Consider the following 23,743-nt stretch of genomic DNA (forward strand, 5'->3'; position numbering starts at 1 on the left):
GTTGGTCTGTTTCTGTTTCCCAGGCAAATCATACACAAAGCAAATCAATATAGAAGCAAAATTAAATGAGGACAGGCTACTTGTAACAATAAATACACATATAAAAGCCCTGCCTTAGACTTCCTCATGTTTCCTATGGTAGAGCCTTTCACAGTTAACAAACACTGGAGGTGCTTTTCGTCAGTAGGAGCAAGCTCTTGTTGCTGGTCTCGATAGCTCTGTTGTGAAGCCGAGGCCTCTGTGCCTTCTTTGGTCCTAAAAGTCAAGAATGTGGGCTTCATATCCAACAACAAGCTATTATTTAAATCTCAGAATCAAGTAGTGCTCCTCTTTTTAGCTGCAATTCTGCTAGCTTCACAAAATTCTTCTTTTATTCCTCCTCAGTCTCATGTGATGGCCATTGGCCTTTGTGCTTTATTGTGTCTCAAATATGGCAGTGCCATTTATTTATGGTTCCCAGAGTCTGCAGTAAAGAAGTTGTAGTGGTTTTGAATCTGCGCATCAGACCTGTCCGCTATTTGCACCAGGTTGATCACATATCGGATACAATGTTTGCTGCATTAGCTACCTGTGAAACATTGTATCTGCTTCCAAGCCCTTTGGTTAGTACACTGTGCTTCTTATGCGACAAGCTGTCAAGGTCAGGAGCCTTTGTATCTCCACCTCCCCCCTTTTTGTAGATGGGCTCATTTTGATGAATGAGAAAGAGGAGGTTGTTGAAGTAATCTATAAAGATTCTTTAAATATCTCAGCTGTCCCCTAAACACCTTTGGTTTCAAACATATTATAAACCCCTCCACTCACAAACCCAGTCACATACTAGAGCTTATCTTTACTACCACAGTCCAGATTATGCTTGAATCTCTTAAGAAATTGCCCTGGACTGTCTTGGCCTTGCCCGGAACTGGCCACCACCACGTTAAATCTGATTAGTCATCACTAAATCCCAAAAACCTCATTTAGGTAGGGATACAGTTTCCCTCAGAATTGTTAAAAATCACACCAACCACACTTGACAACTAGTTCTAGCAATCTACACAAACTAGTGACATTTGGCCAGCTGATAACCTAGTAACATTATTCATTCATTAACTAATTTAGACCCTAGATAAAGTTGTCTTCATGGAAGCCAAACTTGTGTAACAGTAATACAACTAGAAACTGTGGTTTAGTGAGTGCCTTAAACAGGAAAAAAATGTTAGAGAAATAGTAGTGTAAGTCCTACAGAGGCAGATACAAAATTAACTTTCAAAGACAAATCCATACATACAATCATCTTCTAGAAAAGCCAAAACAAATTTTTATTCCCAACAAATTCTGACGGCCTTCAATAACTCTTGTGTACTCTTTACCATTGTTTTATCTCTACATAATCTTCAGTTCACTAACTCTTATGTGACTTCATCACGAGTTGATCAACTTTCTATCTTTTATTTTAAAATAAGTTGCTCGATCAGGGATGATTTCAAGTGCACATCCCCTGTTTCTAATCATCGACTTAAACAATCAGCACTCCTATAAATTTCCCCTCCTCAAAATCTGGCTCACCTATTGTATGGGGCCAACCTTGTCTATTTTTATTCCTAAACAGATTGTCTAAAGCTCATTGCCACCAACAACCCACTGGCTATTCCTTCACGTTTTGCCCAGCTCCTCATTCCAAATCTGTATCCACATTGTTGAGGATTTTATTGATATTATTAACACCTCCTTCAAGGGGTTGGGGGGGGGGGGGGGGGGTAAAATTCCTGTATGCCCGTAAAAAAAAGCTATTGCCTGCCTTATTCTAAAGAAAGCCAATCTTAACTCTAACCAGTTAATTTTAGGCCTATGTCTTTACTGTCTTTTCTCGCCAAATTGATAGAGAAAATAGTGACAAAACAATGTCAGAACTATATAGGGGAATGCAGTTTCCTTTAATTTTCTCAGTCAGTTTTTGTGCTGGTTATGGTACTGAGCTAGTGATTACTTTTGCAGTCTATGATCTGAGACAGCCGAAGATCAGGAGTAATAATACTTCTCAATCTCTTTGCGCCTACAACACTGGGGATAACTCCATTCTTTTTCGGCGCCTCTTGGAATGTGAAATAATCAATGAAGGCCACTCTTGGCTGGACTCTATTCTATGTGGAATGAAACAAATTCATTTGGGCCCTTCTTCTTGGCTGCTATCTTACTGATTTGGAAGTCCTACTAGGCTCTTTCCTGCCCCTTTGTAATAGTTATGTCCAATTACTAGCAATTCTACTGAACACTCTAAAGTGTTCCACCTATCTATACGCAGATGAAATACAGGTCCTTCTCAGTCTCTGAATATGGAATAATACTGCCATCTTTGACTGGGTGAAAACAGATATTTTAACACTTAAAGCCTCTAAATCTGAAATTCTTCTGAATGACAATCACACAAACTAGTGGGACAATACTTAATGGCTCCCCCAAGTAGGGGACAGCCGAGGGCCTGTCACCGTGCTACATAATCTTGGCTTCTGGTTAGATACAGACATTAATCTAGATCTCCAAATATCTATGTTCACACAGACCTGTTTATATCAAATCTGTTTAACCCAATGTAATTTTCTTTCCTTAATTTTTCTCATAAAATCCAAGTAGCCAATGCATTTGTCCAATTAGGTCTTGACCATGCCAACTCTCCCTATTTGGAATACCTTGACCACGCCAACTCTGCCTATTTGGGATTACCTTTTAAAGCAATTAATGAACTGCGAAAAGGTCCAAAATGCTCGAGCCAGGTCCATCTATGGCCTAAAGACAGTTGAATCCATTGTTAACCACCTTGAGCAGCTTCATTGACTGCCCATAAGGATACATAAAATGTCATCCATTATGTATAAAATCTCCACTAACAGAACTCCTCCTCTGCATACCAGAAAATTCAATAAACATACTTTCTCTTGCAATATCAAATAAGCTTCTAACTCAAACTTCTTGGTTCCCTGTTACATATCTAAGAAGTGGGGTGATCATTCCTTCTGTGTTTTGGATGCCATTTCATGGAACACTATTCCTATTGAATTTCGTTCCTTGCCTTTGCTGTTGCATTTCAGAAAAATGTTGAAAACCTGATTTCTTATCTTTCATTACTACCATTGGGATGCAGATTCTTTCTGATAGAGACTTCTAGCCACGCACTGGATCCTGGAAGATTTTTGACACTGTGCTGCTTGACACCAACACCTTTCCCCGCTGGAAATGATGTGCCAGTGATGCTTGGGCTTGAATCATGATTCCAAGGCCTGCAGAGACTGTGCGTTGATGCATCAGGTATTGCAAGGTGAAACTCTGCCGTGCCAATCATTGGAAAATTCCTTGTTGGGACCGTTCCAAACCATCTCTGCGTCTATTCTCTGTTTTGAAGTCAATGGAGCTCCTCTGGGGTCGGACTTTGTTGCGCTCCCAGCCTTCAGGCAAGCATTGAAAACATTAGAAGTCCAAGTGGGGCTCAGCTCCCTCACACATTTGCCCTATCAGGCGAGGGGGCGTAGACATCCTTCTCTATCTGGTTCACAAAGTTGGCTGACTTCGGAGCAGATTCCACAGCTGATTCTGGCATAAGCCGAGTTTCCAGGGCCTTTAACCAAGCCGCCAGACAGGAATCTTGACCTTTTATGGAGCCTTACAGTAGGTTCACTGCCCTCCCCTGAACAGCTGGATCTTTGGGATCTGGACTTCTGTAGCCACAGAAGTAATCTTCCTTCTCTGTCTCTGTGTTTGCGAGGAGAAGGTACAGCAGATTTTACACTCCTTCACATGATGCTGTGGATAAAGGCTATATAGGCAGTCTTTATGTGGGTCATTCACATGCAGCCTTTTCTTCCCAAAAGACTTGCAGGAACGAAAGAAACCTTTTTTGGAAGACTCAGACATTGTAGATGCTGGAGAACTAGGTTTTCAAGGAAAAAAAACTGTGCAGAGCTCAAGGAAACTCCTTTACAAGATGTGCAGTAGGGTATCTGAGGGAAGCAGCCTCTCGTCTCCCCAGGGTCAGCCTCTCACAACCATCCAGTCCACCCGTGAAGAAAAGTGAGCATCACCGCTCTTTCCCTCACCTGAACTGTCGATGTCAAAGTCAAAACCCCTTAGAACTCCATCGACAGTGACACCGTCAATGTTAATGTCGACGACAGCGACCACAGCCACCGTGACTTCTGTCTTGTCAGCGGGGTCATCGTCGTCAGCAACTTCATCGACGGCAGCAATTATTGGGTCCATCTCGTCCACAGAGATATTGGCCTCTAGGTCTCTGTCGACTGAGGATTTGATATCACCACAGTCAAAGAAGAAAATAACGTTCTCGACACAAACACCATCGACAACATCTGCACCAATCAATCAGGAATTTGTAAAGTGCACTACTCACCCGTGAGGGTCTCAAGGCGCTGAGGTGGGGGGGGGAAGGAGTGTTGTTCTGCTTGAACAGCCAGGTCTTGAGAAGTATCCCAAAGGTAAGGAGGTCTTTGGTCTGATGCAGGTCGGTGGGAAGAGTGTTCCACGTCTTGGTGGCGAGGTGCGAGAATGAGCTGCCGCTGGTTGTAGTTCTGCAGATGCGTGGGACTGTTGCAAGGGCAAGGTCAGAGGAGCGGAGATGCTGGGTCAGGGTGTAGAAGGAGAGCTGTCTGTTGAGGTATTCTGGTCCGGTGTTGTGCAGTGCTTTGTGAGCGTGGGTGAGGAGTTTGAGTGTGATTCTCTTGTTGACTGGGAGCCAGTGCAGGTCTCTCAGATGGCCTGTGGTGTGGCGGTGGCAGAGGTTGTCCTGGATGAGGCGTGCAGAGGCGTTCTGGATCTACTGCAGCCTCTTCTGGAGTTTGCCCGTGGTTCCTGCATAGGGGGCATTGCTGTAGTCGATTTTCCTGCTTACGAGGGCTTGGGTGACTGTTCTTCTGGTTTCGGTGGGGATCCATTTGTAGATCTTTCAGAGCATGCGGAGGGTGTTGAAGCAGGAGGAGGAGATGGTGTTGACTTGCTGGGTCATGGATAATGAGGAGTCCAAAATGAATCCTATGTTGCATGTGTGGTCGGTGGGACTCGGAGTGGCTCAGAGAGTGGCATGCCACCAAGAGTCATCCCATGTGGAGGGGGTGGAGCTGAAGATGAGGACTTCCGTCTTGTCGGAATTGAGTTTGAGGCAGCTGTTCTTCATCCATTTGGCGATGGCCTTCATTCCTTCGTGGAGGTTGGTCTTGGCAGAGTCCTTGGTGAGGGAGAGGAATAGCTGGGTGTCGTCTTTTATGAGATGATGTTGCGGTTGTGGGATCGGGCAATGTTAGTGAGCGGGGCCATGTAGACGTTGAAGAGGGTCGGGCTGAGGGACGAACCCTGGGGTATGCCGCAGATGATATTGGTGGCCTCCGAGCGGAATGGGGGGAGGCCGACTCTCTAGGTTCTGCCAGTGAGAAAAGAGGTGACCCAGTTCAGGGCTCTGTCGCGGATTCTTGCATTGCTGAGGTGTGAGCGTAGGGTGTGGTGGCAGACGGTGTTGAACGCGGCTGTGAGGTCCAATAGGATGAGGGCTGCGGTTTCGCCATTGTCCAGTATGGTTCTGATGTCGTCCGTAGCAGCGATGAGGGCAGTTCTGGTACTGTGGTTTCTGCGGAATCCGGATTCGGAAGGGTCCAGGGTGCTGTTCTATCCAAGGAAGTGGGTTAGTTGTCTGTTGACAGCCTTCTCGATGACGTTTGCCGGGAAGGGGAGACACCACCGTCAACAGAAGGAATTTTGCCATACTTCACTTCACTTGTCGACGGATACCACTACTACTATTAAGATCACCAGTATATCAAAGACTGACTTGCATCCCAAGGTGACTTCTCCAAGCGAAGTTTCAGCTTTGCTTCCAAGCCATCTGTTAAATTGGGAGGAGTGTGATGATGAGGTACCTTTTGGGGATGCTCACAGTCCCTTAGAACTCCATGTGAAATATCAAAATAAGGAAGAAGATGACCAACAAGGCTTTGAGTCCTATTTCACCCCACATAGCAAACACTGTAGACATTATGAATAATACTATGGACATTATGAATATCCCCAACCTAGATGAGATGTGGTACAGATGCCCACATTACTGATTCAAGATTTGCAGGCCATGCTTCAAGATTATAGAAGGAGGTTTCCAGACTCTAATCAGGAACAACAGTCAACGCATCCCCAGGCTCTTTCTCCTTCTACTCCAAAAAGCATCCCTTCTCCACTGGCACCTAGATTTATATCCACCTCAAGCATTGCAGCACCTCCTAGGGAGGAGGAATACAGGGAAGAGGGAGAAATCATTGCTCCACAACAACCGCTGTACGAATGGGATGATTTTCTGGTCGCTACTCCATCTCCTCCTCACCCCTCAGACTCTCCCCTTGAAGACATCGGGGGTTTTCACAACCCAATGGACCGAGCTGCGGCATGTTTCCATCTACCAATCTCTGTTACGCAATTTGATTGTTTTCTCCATGACTTTAAAGAGAAGGCCAGAAAGTCAATGAGAGCCGTTCCCATCATACATTACATCTGGAATGAGGGATTTAAAATTATGAAAAATCCTGCTACGGTCCCTCCAGTCCCACTTCACCTGGATAAGAAATATAAGGCCATGGAGGTTCCCCCTGCTTGTCTTATGGGCCATCCCAAGCCTGATTCTGTCATTTCTCAGGCAGGTCAAAGACGTTCCAAAAACCCTTCCGTTCCTATTTCTGCTCCACCAGATAAGGAAGGCAAATGTCTTGACAACATGGCGAAGAGATTCTCCCTTTTGTCTGCAGTTACCATCTGTGTAGCCAACACTCGAGCAATCCTAGGGTGCTATGATCATCAGATGTCAGCAGCTTGCTCAATGTAAGTCCTGAGGACAAATGATCTGAGGAAAAGAAAATACTGCAGGAGGGCAAGCATACTTCTGCAGAGATTATCGATTGTGCTCTTGACATCGCTTCCACAGGTTTCCACCAATTAGCCGCATCAGCAGTGTTACGACGCCAAGGATAAGGCCACATCCTTTCAACCAGCGGTCTAATCAGAAATCTAGGACATGGCCTCTGATGGTGAAACCTTGGGAAGCACATTGACGATGCCTTATTGGCAATAAAAACGGACACAGACACTGTCAGGTCTCTCTGCACTTTGAAATTCAAAAAGTTGCCCTTTGGAGGTGGCAGAGAGAGAGGTTTCTCCTCTCACAGAGGTGGCTACCAGCATCCTCAACAGTTTCAAACCCAATCCCAAATACAGGCCGGTACCCATTATCAGTTCAAAGTTATTCCTTTTGTACTAAAGTCAGATGCTCGAATTTTCACAATGTCTTGCTGCAGTGGTGGCTACACTTCGAAAACAAGGTCATTAGGTATTTCACTAACTAGATGATTGGCTGCTGAAAGCCTCATCACCGCAACGAGCATCCCAAGCCACCAAGGCTTGCCTTTCACTGTTTTGCAGACTCAGCCTTCACTGTAAACTACCAAAAATCTTCTGCCATGCCAACTCAGAGGACAACCTTCCTGGGTGCCAACCTTGACACAAAGACTTTCCAGTCTGGCTTTATAAATCTCCAAAAGAAACTCAGTTTCTGTAGAACTATTCAAGTCGCTACTGGGTATGATAAACCTAGTGCTGCTAGCACGACTGAAGGTGAGAACATTACAAGAGGATCTACAGAAGCAATGGATCCAGTCTCTCAAGGCCCCTTAAGACTTTAAAGATGCAATGCTGGATAGGAAAATGAATTACTTACCTGTAACTGCAGTTACCTAGTATTGGTATTTTTCATAGATTCACATGCCTCCTCCCGTGAGAGGCTCCCCTTATAATTCAGGAGTTGGTTTCTACTTGTGCTAGAAAATCTGAGAAACACAGCCTCTATTGGGAGTATTCTAGAGGGTGCTGGCACCTGATTGGGCATAGTTCCGGTTTGGTCCTTTTAAAAAAAAAAATTTAAAGTCCATAGATAGGCTATTGAACTGATGGCCTACTTCCGTTAAAGCTCTTGCATACTGCTTAATTGTGGGACTCCCACACTCAAATATGAGATGTTGTTCAGTTTGCACAGTGTTGTCATCATTGGTGTCATTTCAGATGCCTAATTGATGCTATCAGTGAAGACTATGTCTTGAGTGATGTAATAAGCAGTGCATGGTGAGGGCGCAAGTTATAGTTATCTCAGTTAACTATAACTGGTGACTTCAGTATTTATTTTTTTTACCTTAAAATGTAACTTTTATCACGTAATTTTCACCTAACTATAACATTACTTTAACCTTTCTTTTTTCAGTGATTTTTTTTTATTTTTTTTTTTTAACGTAAAGTAATATTTTGTTATCATGCCTAACAAGGCCTACCCTGTGGCCAGGCCATGTCTGGCCACAGCAGACAGCCAACCCCCCTGCCATGCATGCCTTATAGCATTGCGCAGTCTGGGGTTGGCCGCAGGTCTTGGCCTGTGGTCTAGCACCCAACCTCCCACAAGTTGCTAACTCCCATTGCACGCTGGCTTTTGTTGTGCTCAGCGTAGGGTTGGCTGTAGGATTATTTTTTGCTTTCCTTTCTGTTCAGAAAATTCAATTTAACTATTTGAAAACCAAAAGAAATTACATGGTCTTTCAAAGTTGTTTTACGTAAACATCCAGCATTCTTTTTCAAGATTATTTCTGATTTCTATACTGCATTTCTTATGTGACATTTGTGCAATCTCCAGTATTTCTTGGGAACAGAAAACTCCGTGTATCCTAAATGGGACAAGTTTTGAGAGCTTGTTTTGATGAAACCAAAGAGTTGTGAAGCACTTCCAGGCTTTTTGTGAAACATGCAGGAATCCCACCTGGGCTCGGAAGCTTCTGAGGCCTTTGTTTCCCATTAGGGTGTGTCTTGTAATGCTACACCCCACATGGGGCTTTTTGTCTAAAATTATTAAGGTCTTCTTCACCAAAGCTAAGGCGTCTTAATTGAATTTCCAGTCATGTACTCTTGTTTGAGATCCGGAAACCAGCCACATGGGCTCTCACATGTGCATTACTGTATGCCTGGTTAAATAGAGCTTCTGCTGCTGTGTTTGCATCCACTACTTTGTAATATAGTAGCTTAGACATTCTAAGATGTTCTGGTATTTCAGCAGGGTAGAGCTACTGGCGCGAGTTGCCTTAATCTGACAATCGCAGTTCTTCTTTACAGTTTTTACAGTTATTTTCACCACATCTTGTCTTCTCTCTATACTAGCAGTCCCACAAACTCAGCTGTGCACCAGTTTTAATTACATTTTTAGCTATATGATTTAGACTTACTCTTTTTTTTTCTTTTTATTGAGTTTTTATGAGGATCCACCATGAAAGTAAAAAAGAATAATTTCCCCAGCAGTTCCCAGAGAAAAAGCTCTAAACAGAAACACTAAGATTATGTAGCTATGCAAATTCATTCAATAGGTGACTCAAGAACAGATTTATCCACAATTGTAAAAAAATTTTTTTACCACTTCCTATTCTACTAGCATATCTCATTTCCTGATTTCTGACTAGCACCATTTTGCTCCGCCATTCTTGAGGGGTGGGAGATAACTCAGAGCGCCAGTTTTTTAACGAGAGATCTTGCAACCACAGTGGCAATAAAAACGAGTTTCTCCCACCTGGAAGCGAGCCTTGCCTGAGGGTCGAAGCCTAGGCACAACAACCGGATACTGGGAGTTATAATAACCTGAGCCATAGTTGTTCGCATCTTGAATATTCCCTCCCAGTACTCCTGTATACATCGACATGTCCCAATCACATGTATCCAACCCGCCACCCCTACTGCCTTACAGCGAAAACAGAGATCAGGACAGCTGGGCACCACACAGGATAAGGCTTGCGGGGTTCGATATCATAGCCATTTACTGAAAAATATCATTTGATGCCAATTCGCGCCTCTGAGAACTGAGAAATTTAGATGATTAATTCTCTCCCAGCACTCACTTGAAAGATCAAAGTCCTCCTGACGAGCCCATTTTTTTTTGCCTTTGCCTCAAGATTATCCTTGTCCCTGTCCACCAATAGCCTTCTCCACGACCCGGCGCTCCTTATTCCAGGGGGATCCACCAATTCTGAGACTAACGCCTGGGCATTAATGATTAAATTGCTATCCAGATCCCTTGGACTGTTTAGCATAATGTTATAGGATCCCACCAAAAGAAAGTCATTTTTGACAACCATCTGGATGTTTAAGGGAGTTTCCCCATTGTCATTGATACGGAAATCCCAGATTTTACTAAATCCTGCATGCCCCCACATCCTTACTAAGTCTGCATTGAGCTGAGCACCAGAGCGTAACATGAACTGTGTAAGGAGGGTGTTGAAATGCAGATATGGGATTGAATATTTTCAACAACAAAAAAATCTGACTTTCTCCTAAAGAGCCATTTAAGAATCTTATAGCAAACTTTTTTGGGAGATTTCGCCAAAAGTGCTGGATTCCGAATATCGTGCTCCCTACATATAAACTCACGAAAGTCATTAGAGAATGTCGAACCTACAGATTGTTCTGCTTTAAAACTAGTGAGATAATGCTCAAAAAAGGTAAAGTAATAATCTTTAAAATTGGGCAAAGCTAACCCCCCCCCGCCCCCTTTTCTTTATCCCCATATAATGTGCGTAATGCGGCTGGAGCCATCTGATTTTGCCATATAAAAGGATGAAACATAGACTTCAGTTTTTTGAAAAAGTTTTGTGTTAAAATACACGGGATGGCTGAGAACAGAAAATGAAATAATGGTAGAACTGACATTTTGATCAATGCAATTCGACCTAGTATAGAAAGGGGGAGAGACCCACATTGGGCAAGCAAAGCCTGATTTAGACTTACTCATGATTATTTCATTTTAATCTGCCATCTTATTTTCTTGCTTTAGGTTCGCTGAATGCCCGAAATAGTAACGAAGATCGCTCTATTGAAAACAATGGTTCCTCAGTCCCAGTGGATCATTTCCCAGAGGTGGACAAGGCAGTCTTGGTGGAGCGAATAGTTCGACTTCAGAAGGCTCATGCCCGCAAAAATGAAAAGATAGAGTTCATGGAGGATCACATAAAGCAGCTAGTGGAAGAAATTAGGAAAAAAACTAAGTATGTATAATTCTTTGGTCCACAACCCTTTGCTGTGGAGCTTGGCATTTGGTTTTCATTTTAAATGTATTACTTTTTGCTGTTATATTACCCACAAAGTAAGTACATGTGCCCTTGGGCCATGTATATGTTTCCTTGGACTTTAAAATCACATTAATAATGCTTAGAAATACTGTAAGCATTTTACTGTAGCGACCCGCCCCTTGGGATTGCATTTCACTTTGAGCGAATATTCTGAAACGTACGGTGCAAACTCAAGCATTTGAGACTGTGTATATCCCTTTGTGAGCTGCTCTTAATCTTTGCTTGATCCAATATCGTGGCCCAGTCTTGCCAACATTTTACCCACTAATGTTGCCTTTCCTTCCTTTTTTCTTGGGTGTCCCATACGTAGGCCAACAGTGGATTTGATCTTATTCAGAGTATAAGTAATCATTATTGCTTTTGTCAGTTTATCAGATTTGTTTTCTTTCTGTATCATTGTTTTATGTTTATTTTCAATGTCGGTTTCTCTGTCCTTTTGAATGTGTTTATTTTCAGGTATAAAGCTTAAAATAGCTGTAATGCAGTGGACTGCATTTGGTTTTAATTTATTAGTATAAATATTGAATCCCACAAGTGTGCCTAGAAACCAAGTTTTACAAACTACCAGAAAGTTTTTAAAGTAATGACATTTATAACCTAATAATCTCCACCACAAAAAACATTATGTGGAATTACCTATTCTGCATCCTGTACAGCTAAATCCTGATTCAAAGCATCAGACATCTAGAGACTGGACCTTTAAAGGTAAATTGATTACTCCGTGGCTGTATTCTTTCAAAACACCAACACTTTGGGGACGAAGGAAATTGGAGCTGATGGAAAATTATTGGAAATACTTAAGTTCAGTAATGGCATCACACTGGCTGAAACATGTTGGCATAATTTTCATACAATTGCCAGTTTACTACAGTCCCAGCAGTTACTAACATCATAGGAGAAGACAACTGGTCATAGTGCTTCCTTTGCAACACAGTCATCAAATATCTTAAGAAGGTTTGATGAGGACTCAACTACTTCTGAATTGAGACAATTTTAAAGATTGCTTCTGTGGAGTGAAGCCAAGACTTAATTAAGCTTGACATTGTTTTCTGTGGTCTTTCAAGCTGTGTAGCTAAAAGAAGTCGGAAAAACAAAATAGCGAATACGTAAACAAGAGTAAACATTAACTTTATTAGTTCTACTTTTCTATAAATCTGAACATATACTCCTGGGTATTGTGTAAGTCTGCAGCAATGAGTGACTATATTTGTGGCATTGTTCTAGTATCTACAAACCTGGTTTAGCACCTCCTACCTCAAAACGCTGTTAAAGCTCTTGAATGGATTAATAAAGTTGATGCATGAATAAAATATGTAAAGTTTGTACTTCTATTAATGATGTACTGTTTCCTTTTTGGTACAAGTTGCCAACAAGAATAGCAAAGAATAGATGTAGATGTAGTCCTCTGATATCCTTTTGTTTTCCTGGTGATTTCTACCATTGAGTATATTCCACACTGCAGAAGTGAGAATCAAATGGTTGGCCCCTATGCTTACATCGATACAGTGTGTCTTTATTGCACATATGGTTTACAAAATTATAATGCAAATGTTAATACTAATTTGTTACACAGGTAGGTAATTACCCATACTTCAAATCACAAAACACATGGAATTTAAATTGATTGAAACTCCACTTTTTCACATCTCTCAAAGGCACGCTTGCCTCAAATGCTTCATTACTTGTTGTACCTCAATTTGTTTGTAGTTAAAAAGGGTTTAATTAAAATTACAGCACTATCTCACCTTAAAAAATACAAGTCAGGAACATTTTTTGGTGGTTAATGCGTCTAAGGCAAATTTTATATATATATATATATATATATATATATTTTACCTAGTGGTGGTCAAGTTATACTTAGGACCTAGTTTCTATAGAAAAAAGCATTTTTTGTTTTTCAAGTTTTGGGGTGATCCGTCAAGCTGGGGCCGAGAAATAGGGGGGTCCCAAAAAGCATTTTCCCATAGAGACTTTGAACACGACTACAGCCTGAACTGCTGGACAGAATTACACTAAATTTGGCAGAAACCTAGATAATGGTCCAGAAAGTGTGCTTTTTGTATGTGGTGTAAATCCGTTCAGTAGTTTCTGAGATATTAGAGTAAAAAAAAATATATAGAAATATAGGGACACAGATCCTCCCTGGACCCGGATTTGGATCCAAGGGGAAAAGCAAGGCACTGATTGGCTGGTCGCACCCTTACAGAAAAGTTGTGGCCGCCATTTTGTTTGTCAACTCCGCTGGGAGTTGGGAAAACAAGAGTGCAGAAACACATATGAGGTCAGAATACATGTATCGTGACCCCTTGTGACAAAACATTACCCAATTTTATTTTCATCTGATCCGCGGATCCACCAATCCAGCTAATTTTTCTTTTCTTAAAAAGCCCTACCCACTTCACTCAACCTCGTGCCCCAAGGTAAGTATAACTCGCACCTTTGCCATGCACATCTAATTACTCCACATATTAGATCATTGATGAAATTGTTTTTGTCATCATTGATAATATAACAACATTTCCAATAAAATTATTGATGAGAAAACTGTGCATGGCGGGAGCGCGTGTTATAGTTACCTTAGGGCAAGAGTTATAGTTACTTGAGATAACCATAGCTATAACTGCTGAATTTCTATGGTCTTGGGTGAGTAAATTCAGAACACAACTATATCGTCCCTGTAACCTTTGTTTTTTTTTTCAGTGAATATATATATATATATATATATATATATATGCACCAGTAGGTAGTTAGGACCTAGTTTTCATGGACAATGCGTCAAGTGGGGGTTGAGAAAAAGCGGGTGGTCAGAAAAAGTGCATTTCCCATGTTAATTCTCTTAGGAGATTTGAACGCAACTACAGCCCAAACTGCTGGATGGATTTGCACCAAAGTTGGCAAAAAGATAGCTTTCGATACACAGGTTACACTTTTTATTATTTGGCCTAAATGCACTCAGTACTTTGGCCACTATTAAAGGAAAACCGAATTTGTATATCTAGAGATGCAAACCCTTTGTGATTCCAATTGGGGCTGCTTTTTGAACCCTCGCGCTACAGAAGGGCACTGATTGGCTTGTCGCAACCGGAGTGAAAAGTTGTGGCTGTCATTTTCTACATCGGGAAATGGTCCCTGAGGCTGCAATATAGTTGAAGGGGTCAGGCTAGATGTTCCCTGACCCCATTATTGTTTTAATTAGGTGATATGAGGAAATGTAAAAGACAAAGAAATTAGCTTAAACATTATTATTATTTTTTTTGCTTCTTCATGATTTGCGATGCTACAGTCTGGGGCTGCGCTGAGCATCGCAATGGGTTCGCGAATCCAGCTACTTTAAAAAACAAAAACACACAGGGACACGGACTCATAGACCTACAGAGACAGTTATAGAGTCACTTACAGACACTCACATACACCCAGTCGCAGACCCACTTAGACGGTAACAGACCCACTCAGATCTGCTCAGACACTCACAAGCCCACTCAGAAACTCATGCACCCACTCACAGTCCCAATCAGACACTCATGCACCCACTGATAGACCCATTCAGACACTCACGCACACATTCACAGACCCACTCAGACACCCACCCCCACTCACTGAACCACTAACAAAACTCGTACCCACTCACGGACCCACTTAGAAACTCACACATGTTGGTTGCAAGGCCAGGCCTGGGGCCAACCTCTGCGGCGTACAGCCAAAGGCCGTGCATTTTCAGGGTTGGGGGGTAATAGGAGATAGGCCGCAGGTGCTGGGGCCAACCCCGGCTGCGCAATGCCAAAGGGTGGTTAGAGGGGTTAGTTGCAGGGCCTGGCCACAGGCCATGTCTTGCGGCCAACCTCTGCAGGCCATACGCATCAATGGTTGGATTAACGTATAGTAACTAAAGTTACTTTATGTAAAAAAAAAAGAACATGGAAATTCACTAAGAAAACAACAACAGGTTACTGGGACATTATAGTTATGAAACAGAATTTAAAAAAACATTTAAATACACAAAAACAACTAAATGTTACAGGGGGTTTTATACTTAGGCTCACATTTTAAAAGTACAAAACCACAGCAATTCACCTATTGTAGTTAGAGTTATCCCAAGTGAATATAACTCGTTCCCTCGCCATGAGGTGCTAATTACCCCACAAATTAGAGCACTCATGACATCTTCAGTAACGTCATTCATAATATCATTATTTTATTTGAAGTAAATATTTTCACAAAGAAATTATCATGGCGGGGCCGTGAGTTATAGTTACCGTGGGGCTCGAGTTATGGTTACTTGAGGTAACTAACTATAACAGGTGAATTTCTACGGTTTTGAACGTTTAAAATGTGAGCCTAACTATAACGTCCCTGCAACCTTAGTTTTTTTTTAAGTGAATATATATATTCAACCTTTGGTTTTTCAAGTGTGTGTGTGTATATATATATATATATATGTTCGGTGGCATGTGTAGCTGCAGATACACATTCTGTGCATTATCCTGTTATCTAGTGTTGGGCTCGGAGTGTTACAATTTGTTTTTCTTCGAAGAAGTCTTTTCGAGTCACGAGACCGAGTGACTCCTCCCTTTCGGCTCCATTGCGCATGGGTGTCGACTCCATCTTAGATTGTTTTTTTTCCGCCATCGGGTTCAGACGTGTTCCTCTTCGCTCCGTATTTCGAATCGGGAAAGTTAGCTAAATTATCAAAAATTAGACAGTATTGTAATCGTTCAGTACCAGGTTATTGTTATTGTATTGGCACCGACATCAAGAGCGCTCTGGTGGCCCTTCGGGGCTTCCGTTCTTCACCAAGGCCTGGGCGGCCCGACCACACACGTCGTCGAAGACTAATGGACCGGACCTCTTTCCGCTTCTGTCCTAAGTGTCATTCGAAGTATCCCTATACAGACCAGCACCTGGTCTGTAATCTGTGTTTATCACCTGAACACAGGGAGGATACTTGCGAGGCTTGTCGAGCGTTTCGATCGAAAAAGACCCTAAGAGATTGACGAGCAAGAAGGCTGCAAATGGCGTCGACACCGAGAGAGCAACTCGACGTCAGAGAAGATGAAAGCATTTCCATCCAGGGATCGGACTCAGACTAATCCGAAAGTGAGCGAACCTCAACGTTGCAGCGAACAGTGAGTAAACCTGCCCGTCCAAAACTCACACAAAGATATTTAAGGCCAAGGGGACGCCACCGCCAACAGGCCATGGCTTAACCCATCGAAAAGAAGGTGACCAAACATCGGCACCGAAAAAGGCCAGGGATCTGCCGAAGACTTCCGACTCCGGTCCAGATTCCGGCACCGAACGCTCTCGACACCGAGAGTTCGACTCACCCAAAGTGAGAAAAATATCTTCGGAACCGAAAAAGACTATATCTGAAACCTCAGTACCGAAAAAAGCAGCTTCGGAGCCGAAAAGAAGCTTCTACACAGAAGAGCAAGGACTTTCCAGCAAAATGAAGGAAAGACATAGATTTGAGCAGGAATTAAGTATGGAGGAACCGGACCATACTCAAAGGAGGTTACATATCCAGAAAGAGACTGGAAAAATACAAACTCTACCTCCAATCAAATCTAAAAGGAAACTTGCATTTCAGGAGACAGAAATGCAGCCTAAGGCAAAGGTGGTTAGAGACAAATCCCCACCACCAAGGTTTTCACCACAACCGTCCCCACCACACTCACCACAACTGTCACCAGTGGGAACACCTCCAATGCAGTCACCCACACATACAGGGATGACACAGGATGATGCTGATGCATGGGACTTATATGATGCACCAGTGTCGGATAACAGTCCGGACTGTTATCCAACTAAGCCGTCACCTCCAGAAGACAGTACTGCATATACGCAGGTACTATCCAGGGCAGCTACGTTCCACAACGTAGAAATACATTCAGAGCCAATAGAGGATGAATTCCTGTTTAACACCTTAGCATCCACCCACGCTTCCTATCAGAGTCTGCCAATGCTCCCGGATATGCTCAAACACGCAAAACAACTATTCCAGGAGCCAGTTAAAGGAAGGGCTATCACGCCTAGGGTTGAGAAGAAGTACAAGCCTCCCCCAACAGATCCTGTGTTCATAACACAACAACTTACACCGGACTCCGTGGTTGTAGGAGCAGCAAGAAAGAGAGCAAACTCTCAATCATCAGGAGACGCTCCACCGCCTGACAAAGAGAGCAGGAAGTTTGACGCAGCGGGCAAACCAGTAGCAGCACAAGCAGCCAATCAATGGCGGATTGCTAATTTGCAAGCCCTACTTGCTCGCTACGACAGGGCACACTGGGACGAGATGCAACACATCATACAGCACTTGCCCAAAGAACACCAGAAACGTGCCCAACAGGTTGTGGAAGAAGGACAGGCCATATCCAACAACCAGATAAGGTCCGCACTAGACTCGGCAGACACGGCAGCACAAACAGTCAACACGGCGGTAACCATTCGCAGGCATGCATGGTTAAGAAGCTCTGGATTCAAGCCAGAGATCCAACAAGCGGTGTTGAACATGCCATTTAACCAGGAACAATTGTTTGGGCCGGAAGTTGACACAGCAATTGAAAAGTTAAAGAAAGACACGGCCAAAGCCTTGGGCGCGCTCTACTCCCCACAAGTCAGAGACACCTTTAGGAAACCACAATTCAGAGGAGGTTTTCGACAGCAAACATCAGAGCCTTCCACCTCTCAAACCAGACCCACCTATCAGGCACAATATCAAAGGGGAGGGTTTCGTGGTTCCTATAGAGGACAATTCCCAAGAGGAAGGGGAAAGTTCCAGACAACCAAACCAAGCCAGACCAAACAGTGACTTCAATGTCACAAAACCCCAACACTTATCACCAGTGGGGGGGAGGCTAACTGCATATTATCAAAACTGGACACATATTACCACAGACGCATGGGTCCTATCAATTATCCAACATGGTTATTGCATAGAATTCACAAAATTCCCGCCAGATGTGCCACCAAGAACACATAATCTGTCCAAACAACACTTACACCTATTACAAATATAAGTCCAAGCACTATTACAAAAACAAGCAATAGAGCTAGTACCCAAGCATCAGAAAGGAACAGGCGTCTACTTACTATATTTCCTAATTCCAAAAAAGGACAAAACGTTAAGACCTATCTTAGATCTCAGAACACTGAATCTCTTCATCAAATCAGGCCACTTCCACATGGTAACACTTCAAGACGTGGTTCCCTTACTAATAAAAGGAGGACTACATGTCAACATTAGATCTCAAGGATGCGTATTTCCACATACCCATCCATCCTTCTCACAGAAAATACTTAAGATTTGTAATGTAAGGCGTACACTATCAATTCAAAGTGCTGCCGCTTGGGATAACAACGGCCCCAAGAGTATTCACAAAACGCCTAGCAGTAGTAGCCGCTCACATAAGGAGACAGTACATGCACGTATTCCTATATTTGGACGACTAGCTAATAAAAACCAACACTCAACAACAGTGTCTTCTTCACACGCAATACGTCATAGAAACTCTACACAAACTAGGTTTCTCTATAAATGACCAGGAATCAAATCTGCATCCATCCCAAATACAACAATACTTGGGAGCAACACTCAACACACAAAGAGCAATTTCCACTCCAAGTCCACAAAGGGTCCAAGCGTTCCAAAATTTAACATCAAGCATACAGTCAAACCAACACTACCCAGTAAAGTTTGTAATGAAACTTCTAGGCATGATGTCTTCATGCATAGCCATTGTCCCAAATGCAAGGTTACACATGAGGCCCTTGCAACAGTGCCTAGCAAAACAATGGACACAAGCAGAGGGTCAACTTCAAGTTCTAGTGTTGATAGACCGCCAAACACACTTCTCGCTTCAGTGGTGGAACCCTATAAATTTAAATAAAGGGCGGCCATTCCAAGACCCAGTGCCTCAAGCTGTTATCACAACAGATGCTTCAATGATAGGGTGGGGAGCACACCTCAACAAGCACAGCATACAGGGCCAATGGGACAATCAGCAAAAACAACTTCACATAAATCATTTGGAACTGCTAGCGGTGTTTCTAGCATTAAAAGCATTTTAACCACTGGTAGCCCACAAACACATCCTTGTCAAAACCGACAGCAATGTATTATCTCAACAAATAAGGGGGGACACACTCGTCACAACTGTGTCTCTTAGCAGAAAGGATTTGGCATTGGGCAATTCACAATCACATTCGCCTGATAGCACAATACATACCAGGCATTCAGAATCAGTTAGCCGACAATCTCAGTCGAGACCACCAGCAAACTCACGAATGGGAAATTAATCCCCAGATCCTACAGGATCACTTCCGCCGTTGGGGAACACCAAACATAGACCTATTGGCAACAAAAGAAAACGCAAAATGCCAAAACTTTGCGTCCAGGTACTCACACCCTCAATCCAAGGGCAATGCACTATGGATGAGTTGGTCAGGGATATTTGCTTACGCTTTTCCCCCTCTCCCACTCATTCCTTATCTGGTCAACAAACTAAGTCAAAACAAACTCAAACTAATACTCATAGCACCAACCTGGGCTCGCCAGCCGTGGTACACAACACTGTTGGACTTATTGGTAGTATCCCACATCAAACTACCAAACATACCAGATCTGTTAACACAACACAAACAACAGATCAGACACCTGAATCCTGCATCGCTCAATCTAGCAATCTGGCTCCTGAAGTCTTAGAATTCGGACATTTAAATCTTACATAAGAGTGAAAGGAGGTCATTAAACAAGCAAGAAAACCAACAACAAGGCATTGTTACGCAAACAAATGGAAAAGATTTGTTTGCTACTGCCAAACTAACCAGATCCAACCACTACATGCCTCCACAAAGGACATTGTAAGCTACTTGTTACACTTACAAAAGTCTAATCTAGCATTCTCTTCCATTAAAATACATCTCACTGCAATATCTGCCTATCTGCAGATTACACATACAACATTTCTTTTTAGAATCCCAGTCATTAAAGCATTTATGGAGGGACTAAAAAGAATCATACCCCCAAGGACACCACCAGTACCTTCGTGGAACCTCAATATTGTATTAACACGACTCATGGGCCCACCATTCGAACCCATGCATTCTTGTGAAATGCAATATCTGACTTGGAAAGTTGCCTTTCTAATAGCTATCACATCACTTAGAAGAGTAAGTGAGATACAAGCATTTACTATTCAAGAACCCTTTATACAAATACTTTAACATAAAGTGGTTCTCTGTACAAATCTGAAATTCTTACCAAAAGTCATATCACCATTCCACCTAAACCAAACTGTGGAACTCCCAGTCTTCTTTCCGCAACCAGACTCAGTAGCCGAAAGAGCATTACATACATTAGACATAAAAAGAGCACTAATGTATTACATTGACAGAACAAAACAATTTCGTAAAACAAAACAATTGTTTGTAGCCTTCCAAAAACCTCATGCAGGTAATCCTATATCCAAACAAGGCATCGCCAGATGGCTAGTTAAATGTATTCAAACTTGCTATATTAAAGCAAAAAAGAGATTTACCAATTATACCAAGAGCACATTCCACTAGGAAAAAAGGCGCCACAATGGCTTTTCTTGGGAATATACCTATGACTGAAATTTGTAAGGCAGCCACATGGTCTATGCCTCATACATTTACTAAGCATTACTGTGTAGATGTGTTAGCAACGCAACAAGCCACAGTAGGACAGGCTGTATTAAGAACATTATTTCAGACAACTTCAACTCCTACAGGCTAAACCACCGCTTTTTGGGGAGATTACTGCTTGTTAGTCTATGCACAGCATGTGTATCTGCAACTACACATGCCGCCGAACGGAAAATGTCACTTACCCACTGTACATCTGTTTGTGGCATCAGACGCTGCAGATTCACATGCGCCCTTCCACCTCCCCGGTAGCCTGTAGCCATTCTTGAATGAAAATTGTAAATATGTAAATAAATATTATTTTTGATACACATTAAGTACATACATAACTACTCCATTGCATGGGCACCTCTAGTATACTCACAACTCCTACCTCACCCTCTGCGGGGAAAACAATCTAAGAAGGAGTCGACGCCCATGCGCAATGGAGCCAAAAGGGAGGAGTCACTCGGTCTCGTGACTCGAAAAGACTTCTTCGAAGAAAAACAACTTGTAACACTCCGAGCCCAACACTAGATGGCAGGATAATGCACAGCATGTGAATCTGCAGCGTCTCATGCCACGAACAGATGTACACTGGGTAAGTGACATTTTCCATATATATATATATATATTCTCTTAACAAAAACAAAGGTTGCAGTTATGTTATGGTTAGGCTCACGTTTTAAAAGTCCAAAACCATAGTTATCTCAAGTAACAATAACTCATGCCCTAAGGTAACTATAACTCTTGCCCCCATTATTCACTTAAAAAAACCCAAAGGTTGCAGGGACGTTAGAGTTAGCACGGCCGGACGGGTCACCACATTTATTACTATGTTCAGCCCCAGCGAGGTGGCGGTCCCTGGGGCTGCGGGGGCACTGGGTGGTCCTCTGCATTTCATTGTATGTTTAGCCCCGGGGAGGTGGCAGTCCCTGGGGCTTCAGTAAGCCCCCCTCTCCTTATTTTTGACATGGCCATGGGACCTGGCCCACCCGGAGGCTTCATTAAAGCAAGCACAGGCAGGAAGGTAGATCTTGTTGCGTAGATTGTACTTTTGTAATTTGATGTAAATCCATTCAGTAGTTTTGGTGGTACTAAAGGTAAAAAAATATCGATATTTAAGGATGCCGATCGTCTGCGGATCCAACTGTCCCCATGCTGATATCTGATTGACTGCCAACACTTCAACAAAGAAAGTTTCAGCGTATTTGGATTCGTGGATTTTCCCGACATTTTTTTATTTTTTTTAAAAGAGGCAGTCTCCTGCTGTTTTTACATTGTTTTTTTTTTATTTTGCCCCTGGGTGGGCCAGGTCCCAGGGGCATTGGGGAATTGAAAGAGGAGGGGTCGCAAGGGACCCCCTCTAGCACCCTCCTCCAAGGGCTTTTATTAGCCCCCGGGGACCACTACCTCCCTGGGGCGATGACAGAGAAATATGCAGGGAGGGCCCCCTCGCATCTGGGGACCACCACCTGTCCAGGGTAAAACATAACCTTTGGTAGGTCTTATTTATTTTTATATATATATATATATATTCTGACTGCCTAAATAGATATTCCTTCTTTAGTGCAGTAAAATACGACTCGATTCAACATGCAAAGATTCATTCAACTAAGGCTTAAGCTTTAGAAACGCTATAGAGATGCAGTATGGTCAGCATACCTCTGATGAACTCTTTTCAGTACTGTCAAATAGGTTTCACTTAAAGCACTGCATCCCAATTTGTTTGCTTAAAAGAACTATCACAAATCCTTCAACATACGTTTTTTCACTAAACTATACCTTAACAACACAGTACCCAATAAAGCTATAGTATATTCCTCTTAATACATCTGCATGATTCGGGTCTGAGATATCAGCTAGAGCCATTCCTTAAACTGCAAGGAAAAATATACTTTCGGCAAGGACACCTATTTGCATGCTTGCCGAGTCCAGGCCCATTAAAGCAAATGGAACAACATTGTATACTTCAAATAGAAGATACCACAACAGAGCACCAACTTTATCCTTTACAGTAGCACCAAGACTTTCCCACACTTGTGAAGTACATAGTAAATCTGGAGTTATCTTTGCTCGATTTGCACTGGAATTCCCTACTTAGAACCTGATCATGAATCTGGCAAAGCAGTATCCATGAGTGAGATTTCACTTCGCCAGTTCATGCACCCTGATATGCCAGGGGTACGAACACTCTTTGTTTGTAATCCTCCCCAGGATATGCATGCAGTAATTTTGACTTGGCCCCTTATTTCTTTACCCTTGACACAACAGACTCTCCCGATAGACCTGGTGTTGCGCTTCGACACACTACGCCCATTCACGAGGATGCTCTGCGTTCCTTGCCTCACTTCCATGAGATGCCATAATTGTAGTTGGTGTACTTGTGGTGCGAGGCCTCTGTTTGGACACTCACGGTCTATCATGGCTTAAGTTGCTTTGCTCCCATTGCGTAGTGTGTTGGAGCTTTTCTGATAGAGACTTCTAGCTGCAGATTCCTTAACTTAGAATTTCCCAGCCATCGGACTGGATCCGGAAACTTTTGTGCGATCAGTACCCCTGTGCACTGTTGGGTGGCTTTTTTGTGTTCTGTGCTGCGTCGCTGATGCCGGAAGTGACGTCACAGTCAGCTATGTAGGCACTATCCTGGTGCGTGGACGTTGGTTCTTTTCTTTACGCGCCAGTTAGTGCTGATTCTGAGAAAAGCTTACCTCTCTGTCTCGTTTTGACAGGTTTTTAAAAACTTTTTGTTGACTATTTCTGGAAGTGTGTTGAGAATGTCTTCTAGGAAAGCAGGTTTCAAGCTGTGTGCGCCTGTCACTGAGCCATGTCGGTTACGGACCCCCATCTGGTCTGTTTATGGTGTCTCTAGCACGACTATGACTCTGTCATGCTCAGACTGCCGGGTCATGGCGCCAAAAGCTTTGAGGGAGCGA

At 42.9% G+C, this 23,743-nt stretch overlaps 1 protein-coding gene across 6 annotated transcripts in view; it reads left to right on the top strand.

Annotated features, from left to right (window-relative positions):
• The window catches only part of CCDC186 (coiled-coil domain containing 186), a 608,776-nt gene that overhangs the window by 480,753 nt on the left and 104,280 nt on the right, over positions 1–23,743 (top strand). For 5 of the 6 annotated variants that reach the window (XM_069239313.1, XM_069239317.1, XM_069239314.1 and 2 more), the window contains one exon: positions 10,874–11,084. In XM_069239313.1, coding sequence (XP_069095414.1) covers positions 10,874–11,084 — 211 coding nt within the window. Of the gene's footprint in view, positions 1–10,873; positions 12,481–23,743 lie in introns of those variants that run through there. The other variant, XM_069239318.1, reaches the window with a different exon arrangement.

Source organism: Pleurodeles waltl, chromosome 6 (genome assembly GCF_031143425.1).
Source record: "Pleurodeles waltl isolate 20211129_DDA chromosome 6, aPleWal1.hap1.20221129, whole genome shotgun sequence".
Taxonomy (NCBI): domain Eukaryota; kingdom Metazoa; phylum Chordata; class Amphibia; order Caudata; family Salamandridae; genus Pleurodeles; species Pleurodeles waltl.